Source organism: Bicyclus anynana, chromosome 11 (assembly GCF_947172395.1).
Source record: "Bicyclus anynana chromosome 11, ilBicAnyn1.1, whole genome shotgun sequence".
NCBI classification, from domain to species: Eukaryota; Metazoa; Arthropoda; class Insecta; order Lepidoptera; family Nymphalidae; genus Bicyclus; species Bicyclus anynana.
In genome coordinates this window covers 1788396-1796965 of record NC_069093.1, presented here as the reverse complement: position 1 = coordinate 1796965, position 8570 = coordinate 1788396, and the positions used below count along the sequence as shown (strand labels likewise).

The 8570-nt window shown below is 39.5% G+C and overlaps 1 protein-coding gene across 1 annotated transcript; it reads left to right on the top strand.

Annotated features, from left to right (window-relative positions):
• Nucleotides 1-3876: 3876 nt before the first annotated feature.
• Nucleotides 3877-8406, top strand: LOC112048083 (forkhead box protein J1-A-like). Its single transcript, XM_024085457.2, has 2 exons — nt 3877-4897; nt 6835-8406. Exons 1-2 carry the CDS (start codon nt 4286-4288, stop codon nt 7291-7293), a joined length of 1071 nt encoding a protein of 356 aa, XP_023941225.2. The 5' UTR covers nt 3877-4285; the 3' UTR covers nt 7294-8406.
• Nucleotides 8407-8570: the final 164 nt, after the last annotated feature.

The following is an 8570-nucleotide window of genomic DNA, read 5'->3' as shown; positions in this document are numbered from 1 at the left end:
CAAATTCAAGAGCTTTTTGTGAGGATTCTAAAATGGTATATCATGGCCATGTTTAAAAAAAACTACAATTAGAAAAACGTTATTTATTAGTTGTCTATACAAAATACGCGAGGCGGATGACTATAGGTGCGAGCAGGTTTGTGAAGTGAAGTCTTAAAATAGACTAAATTAAATATATTGAATATAAAAATTTTCTAATTGCTTTCTACACTTCTGGACTGAGCTTGTTTTTTTTCTTTTCAGTTTTTTTATACTTTATGCAGTCGGGTTTTTTTATTTGTTTAATTAATTTTTAATCTATACTAATATTATAAAGCTGAAGAGTTTGTTTGTTTGTTTGATTGAACGCGCTAATCTCAGGAACTACTGTTACGATTTGAAAAATTCTTTCAGTGTTAGATAGCCCATTTATCGAGGAAGGCTATAGGCTATTATCCCCTTATTCCTACGGGAATAGGAACCACGCAGGTGAAACGGCGCGGCGTCAGCTAGTGCTTTTATAGTTATTAAAACGATACTAAAAATGATATGTGAAATATTCGTTAGTCTGTATCTCTGTTTGTCAGGGATAATCTCTGGAACGGCTCTGGAATCTTTGGAATAATTTGAAATGCCCTTCCGGCGTTTGTTTTCTGACACTTATAATTTGAACACCTTCAAAGCAAGAGTGAATACTGAATAGGCATCTTCTAGGTAAGCGCGCTCCAACTTCGACCGCATTAATGCTTAAATTAAGGCTTAATTAAATGAAAAAAAAGTCAAGCGCTAGGCTCTCACTGGATAGAAGAGGTTTTCTTCTTCTGTTATTGCATCTCTTATAATTAGCAATAATCAAGGCATCTCACCTGATGAGTAATGATACTTTTTTTATATTCTTTACCATCAGGTGAGATTGTAGTCAAGGGCTAACTTGCCCTTGACTACAATCTCACCTGATGGTAAGTGATGATGCAATCTAATATGAAAGCGGGCTAACTTGTTAGACGCAGGATGGAAGTCCAAACCCATTTCGGTTTCTACACGACATCGTACCGGAACGTTAAATCGCTTGGCGGTACATATTTCCCGGTAGGGTGGTACCTAACTAGCCACGGCCGAAGCCTCCCACCAGCCAAACTAAGGTTAATTTTACTTTATTTACTGCTGCCCGAAACTGATCTGGTAGGTACTCATATTGAACCAATGGCGTAAGTTCTTGAACCTTGAGCCAAGATGTTCATGATGATGATGACTTCTACGAACAGGCCTTCGTTTTCCTTCTATCTTTCTGTGGATAAAGTTTCACATTATATGATCCATAAAAATTCAAAATTCATTTATTTCAATTATGCTTAGTTAACAAGCACTTTTGTCAAGTGTCAAAAGTCATGTTATGTCATGATTAATGGTAGTAATTAAAGTCGAAAACTTAAACTTAAAGTTACGAGGGTTCCAAAGCGCCGCGGTCCGGAAAGAGCCCATAACAAACTCAGCCAAGGTTTATTTTTTTGTTTACCACCATTTTACAAACTTACTTATCTAGAACTAAGCACATAATCGTATAGTGCAGTTCAACACCAAGCCGTTTTATCATCTATATCAGTAATTCCCAAAGTGGTCTATATCGACCCCTAGAGGTCTATGACAAACTGCAAGGGGTCTATGTCAGCGAAAAAAAATTTGGGGGTCCATTAAATGAAAATGGTTTCCACGATAGTAGATCATATCACATACACTGATAGTACCTATTTTAAAACAAATACATTATTTTAAAAGTAACTATGAAGTAAAAAAATCATTTTATATGTTTATAAAATTGTGTAAGATGTAGGATACAGAAAATGAATATCAAATAAGTAGGGGGTCTACCCAACACGGAAAAACATCGCAAGGGGTCTACGACACAAAAAAGTTTGGGGAACTCTGATATATATAATCCTTAACATTATTTATATACCATACTTAACACATATTCGAGCTTCCGCCTTTGAACTTGCTAGACCTTTTTTGGGCTATTTTTTATCCCAAAAACACGCGGTCCGAAGTCCAAAGTCGGAGGCGTCCGCTTGTTAAAAGTAAAACAATAATTTCATAGTCTATTATCCCTTAGGGCAAGGGTGCAGGGGTGCAGGATGTATATCTACTGCAATTAGCACATGGGATAGGGGTGACTGTCGGTGTAACGGTGACTGACTGGTACGGCTCGTCACGCTCGGCTGCGCTCCCGGTACCTGTGACATATTGGGGACTTGTTGGTTCGGTGTTAGATTAGTCATCATTAACAGGTTCGAATCCTGACTAAGAAAAAACTTTTTTTTTCGATCGAGGATCGAGGTCGAGGATCGAACCACCACCTCGGAGATGAGTCCGAATTCGAATCTCGGGTCGGGCTAGGTAATATTATGTTTTTTTTTCTTATTTCTTAGAAATGATCTTAAGGAGCCCACGGCATTTGCACAGTCAGAATAAAAATAAATATCACATGTTAATGATTGACCTACCGTAACCGATAGCCTTCTTTAGGCTATGTTTCAAAACATAACTAAGATTGTTTTCGAAAGAAGAACAATCCCAATAATCTTATTTTTGTAGATTCGAACCCAGAACACAATGTTCCGTAAGTAACCACGCCACACGCAACACGCAAAGAACGACCGCCACTTCGTCCGCATGGTGTTCAGTTTTCACAAATCCCGCGGGAAACATGGATTTTTCCGGGATGAAAAGTGGCCTATGTGTTAATCCAGAGTAAAATCTATTTCCATTTCAAATTTCAGCCAAATCGCTTCAGTAGCCGCAGCGTAAAGGAGAAACAAATATACACACAAACTTTCGCCTTTATAATAATTAGTGTGACTACTAACCAATTATTGTCTACGATTTATTAGGGACATTTACAACAACACTTCACTGTAACATCGCAGCACTTGCCTTAATTGCTTGTTAGGGGGCCGGTGGGACCGAGCTGACGTTGTTTGCTCGAAGCAAATACCTGCTCCAATCGATAGATAGATATTAATAAATTACGTGACAGGCGAAATCGTTGGATGGATTTTTACGACCTTCGTATGGTGTTGGTAGCTATGTATGTAGGTATATACCCGACTATTAGAAGGTAGGCACCTACTAGCTGCAGTGGATTTTTAATCGACTTCAAAAAAAGTTCCGTATGTGTATGTATGCAAGACTTTCTCAAAAATGCATATTTATTTATTTCAGGTAAGTACATATTGTTGAACCTTTATTTTTGGTAATCCTTGAAAAAATTGCCTAATCGTCATCAACCCATATTTGGCTCACTGCTGAGCTCGAGTCTCCTCTCAGAATGAGAGGGGTTAGGCCAATAGTCCACCACGCTGGCCCAATGCGGATTGGCAGACTTCACACACGCAGACAATTAAGATAATTCTCTGGTATGCAGGTTTCCTCACGATGTTTCCCTTCACCGATTGAGACACGTGATATTTTATTTCTTAATGCACACAACTGAAAAGTTGGAGGTGCATGCCCTGGACCGGATTCGAACCCACACCCTCCGGAATCGGAGGCAGAGGTCATATCCACTGGGCTATCACGGCTCCTACCTACCTATTAACCATTTTGTTTTTACATAACAAGTTTCAAGCTTGTTGTTATTCTTTTACGCAAAAACTATTGAACAGATATTGATGAAACTTTTCCAGCAATATAGTTTACCTACAGCAGAAAACCTACTATATATACCTACTTAGACGATTATTATTATAGCCAGTAACGAGCTGATATCTTTATTTAAACATGATTTTCACTTTCGCAAAGTAGCAAATTACTTTGTTATCTAAAACCAATTAATTGAACTGTTAGGTAGGTACTTACATACTAAACTAACGTACCTACTAGGTAGGTACTTACACAGCCAAATTACAAGCGACCTAAACGTTTCCTCCAATTCGCAGAGCACCAAGTTCATTACCGCGGAAGTCACCCGCAGCGTCTCCGATAACGGGCCGGAGTACCCGATAACCGTGACTAATTGTCCGTAAGCACCACATGCGGGTGGACTTGAAGAAAACGCGGAAAAATATCGATCGCCATACGCGCCACCTGTTCACAATGGGGGCCGCGCACCTGCCGGGGCACGCCGCACAGTGGCTCGACCCGCCGGCACGCGCGCACCACGGCACTACCACCAGCGAGCTAGTGGGGACTGACCGTTCGCTACGTCAGACCGTCCGCGCGCCGCCGCATATCGATCGCCCACCATCCACACCGTCTTACACCCACGCCAACTGTGACTCAGCTCAAGTTCCGATGTAGCTGAGCGACCATGCACATCACGACGGGCCTGTCTCCGGCGTCCGGCGAGATGCTGGACGCCTCGGTCAACTTCTACGGTGACTCCGGCGAGTGTGGCTTCTTTTCGCTCGACCACGCGGTCCCGGAGTCTTCGCACACCGTCGAAATCGAATACGTTTACGAGCAACCCGATAGCTACGAATTGAGTGAGCCGACGGTGACACAAGTCAGCAGCCCGAGCGAAGATGTTCAGCCGAAGAAGAGCTGCGAGAAAAAGAAGATTGTGGTCGAGGACGAACAAGAGACGGATCTGACGAATTTGACATGGCTCCAGAATATAACTAACATAATGGCGGTGCCGCAGTTTCCTATTCCCCCGATGTCACCCAATCCGCCGGCGAAGATTCCACCGCAGAACACCAGGCTGCAGAAGTTCAACCAGACTATAGCGAAGTGTCAGAAGGACTTCAGCGAGAACAGAGAGGATTACCAGAGCAACAGCGAGAAGAAACCGCCCTACTCCTACAGTACGTTGATTTGTATGGCGATGAGGTACAACAACGACAAGATGACGCTGTCTGCGATTTATTCCTGGATACGAGAGAACTTCAAGTATTACAGGAACGCAGACCCCACGTGGCAGGTGAGATTTTACCTATTATTGTGCACCGTTGGATTTTTGGGCCACCTATTGCCGCAGTGATATTGGTGGCTCCATATTACCTATCTAAAAAGGAATTACCGCAATTGGAAGGAAAACCTAAAGGAAAATGATTTATCAAATATTTTTTCCCAACTTACTTTCCTTAACTATTGCTCTTATATTGTCTCGTACCCTTTACAGGTTTAACCATTCAAATTATTAGTATCTAAGTTTAATAAGTAACTTACCTAGGAAAATGTGTTTCAGTGGTTTTCGTGATTTTAAACAAATACTCTTTCTTTGTACAATGCGTAATGCCAAGTGCGTGTCGTACCACGCGCAATGTAGGTATTTCTGCCATAAATTCTTAATTAGGCACAATTACCTACAAAATCGTGGTTCTCCAGACATTTTGTAAGAATATTTTTTAAACTTCTCATTTTACTACGAGTACTATTAGGCGTGCACTCATGCTGAATTAGTTTTAGAAATAACACCAAAGTTTCTGGTTCCTGTTTCGCGCGAGTTGATCAATCAGTCTTTTCAAACGCTAAATCGCTTGGCGATATGTCTTTGCCGGTAGGGTAACTGGCCACGGCCGAAGCCTCCCACCAGCCAGACTTGGACCAATTAAGAAAACCAAAAAAGAGAACCTAGGACTTCCGTCTTGTAAATCCACCGCGCATACCACAGAACCACGGCGGCCGTGAAAAACCAAAATTTTCATCCTCCTCCTAACAAGTTCGCTCGCTTCTATCTTAGATTGCATCATCACTTACCATCAGATTGTAGTCAAGAGCTAACTTGTAAGAATAAAAAAAAACCACGTACTTATGTATTTTACGAATAAATCCATTATTACCACCTACACTAGTTATAAGTACTGCTATGTAGTAAACGGTTTTCTAACAGATTGCAACAACCGTTAAATCTGCATATCAGATAAGATAGCGTCTAATTGAATTTTGTCAATAGATTTAACCGGGGGTGAGTAGGTACTGTGTAGTGGCAATGCAATGGGAGATTAGATACCTACGGCTTAGATTATGTTTATTCACTATTTAATAATTCGTATCAATACTACTTTAACATAGATATGTAGATAGAGATTACCGCCATTCGGAATGTTGAATTAACCGCTATTAAAATCTTCGGTTCGACCTTATACATAAACATATTTCGGACCCTTTCCATGTAGGTACTATGTGAAAATAATATTTGTTTATATTAAATTTGATATGAGTCAACTATCCTATTGTAAGATGATGTCGCTTGGTTGCTTAATCAAGGGTCAGATAAAGAAGGAATTCGTTCTTGAACCGGCACGCATTAAGACGAGGTTCCACACTCTGAATGCCTGACCACTGGTTACTTGAGCACTCAAAAGCCCCTGAACCGGAGGACATATTGTTTTTATTATTTTTGTAAATCCCAACATATTATTTCAAGGAAACAAAGCTTGCTCAAAGCAACAGAATGTTCTTGTAGTAGGAAGCGCTAAATCTACCGGTAAAGATTATAGCGATTTAGCATTTCGGTATGATGCCGCGTAGAAATCGTTAGATGTAGAATATGGCTATAATACGCTGCAATGGTAGGTTATTTACCTACCATTACAGCGCTAACATGGGAAAGCCCACAAAAAGGCAAAGGCAAGACAAGACAAGAGGCATAGTGCCCCGCATTTAGGCGCTTAGATTTGACGGCAAAAGAGGAGTGGGACTCTCTTAGGGGAGCCCATAGATGATACATTATTTATAGGGAGCCGTTTTGCTCAAATCACAACAAAAATACCTAATATACACAGCTTAATAGCTCAGTGTGATGTAACACAGATCGCCAAGTTGCAGGATACATAAGAAACAAAATATCTTAACTTTTGTTTGAATATAAAAAGACAAAAATAAAATGATAATTTTGTGAATATTTCCTTACAGAACTCAATAAGGCACAACCTGTCGCTCAACAAAGTGTTCGTTAAAGTCGCCCGCTCGAAACACGAACCGGGCAAAGGCGGCTTTTGGAAGCTCGACCTCGCACACCTAGAGGGCACCAAACGCATCTCAAACAGGCCGCACAAGAAGAAGAAAACCAACGAAACTAAGAAGGAATCAAAAGTTACCGAGGAGCAAATCGCTATCGCAAATATACCACTTGATATAAATGATATGACAAATGAATTGAACCAAGCTGTTACCTTACATTTGCCGGAGTTTACCCTACAATTGCCAGAGATGGATATCGACACAAATATTGGCGCCAATGTCATCGTGGAACCAGTGGCGCCCCCGCCCCTCATACAGGAAGATGACTTGTCTTCCTTACTCCTGAATCCAACGGACTGGTCGGATCTGCAGTTGGATATGTTGGACAATTATTTGGATTCGTGCTTTTAGTAATCATCATCAGTAACGTCTTTGTCACGTCCACTGCTGGAAATGGATCTCCTGTAACTTTGAGAAACCACGAGCTGCATAATTGCAGCATGCAGCCCGTATGATGTCGTCGGTCCATCTAGTAGGGGGTCAACACTGCACTATCTGATGCAAAGTCGCTTTTCAAGTAAGTCCTGTTCAAAATAACTCATTCTACTCAAAATATCGCGTCTCTCAACTAGAACCAAACCCATGTGGTCATATATCTAGCCAAATTGGCTGGTAACTTTTCAAAGACATTTAAATATTTCATAAATGTAACATTTAAATAAATGCAATTTATGTAACCGTTCCTTTAAAAAAGCTATTCTTGGCAAGGGAATGATTTTTTTAATGTTGCACTTGTAGAGCGAAATTTTGTCTAAATTAAATAAATTGTGGTATTTTAAATACTTTATCGTATGTCGTATATCTCTAAAAAGGCGAATAAACTATTATTAATAACCTAAAATAGAATATTTATAAAAAATGCAAGTTAAACATTAAATGGCATTAAGCGAAAGATATAGGTAGGTACTTTATCTATTTAAAAATTAAATCATTAAAAGTTTTAATCATTAAAAAAATACATAGAGGCAGTGAACTTGAATATTTTAAATATTTCTTCTAAAAGGTCTAAAAAGTGTAGTAAATTAGTGATTTATAACAAACAGCTTTTAAAAGTTTAATGTGGGTAATAAAACCTATATCAAGGTAATGTAAATATTGTAGAGTTTGTATAAAAATGTGATTAATCTTCGTAATAGTACCTAGGTATTAGGAAATTAGGTTTTCTACTGGTAAGTTGGTAACGCTAATTCGTAGCATCAACAAATATATGTATTGTATGATCCATATTACAGTACCTACAGCCTGCAGTCTGTTGTATTTTTTTTTAATTTCAATGTAAACGAGGGAAAACGTGTAAAACCGGGTCTCCTTCATGTGTTTTGTAGCTTCAGTAATTTCTTTTACCCGCCAAGAGATAGACGATAAGATGGTGGTACTTTTGATTTTGAGTTCGCGGAGACGTGCGCGCACTATGTATTTTAGGGTATAATTATTAATATTCCCAAAAGTGCTTACAGTAGCCTAGCTACTAAGTTGAAAAATTTAAGGCTTGTAAAGAGCAATAACTCGTTTAAATAAGAATAACCGATGTATGTAAAATTATGACATGGTTCGGAATTAGTTTGTTACAGAGTAGGTATACTTTGTTAATGTACAATTTATTATTGAATTGTGGACAATTTTAAGAC

What these genes read in the sequence shown, in the direction of transcription:
- LOC112048083 (XM_024085457.2), top strand. Translation starts at nt 4,286, where the DNA reads ATGCACATCACGACGGGCCTGTCTCCGGCGTCCGGCGAGATGCTGGAC. An exon ending in ACGCAGACCCCACGTGGCAG is followed by an intron (nt 4,898 to 6,834) that starts GTGAGATTTTAC and finishes ATTTCCTTACAG; the next exon opens with AACTCAATAAGGCACAACCT.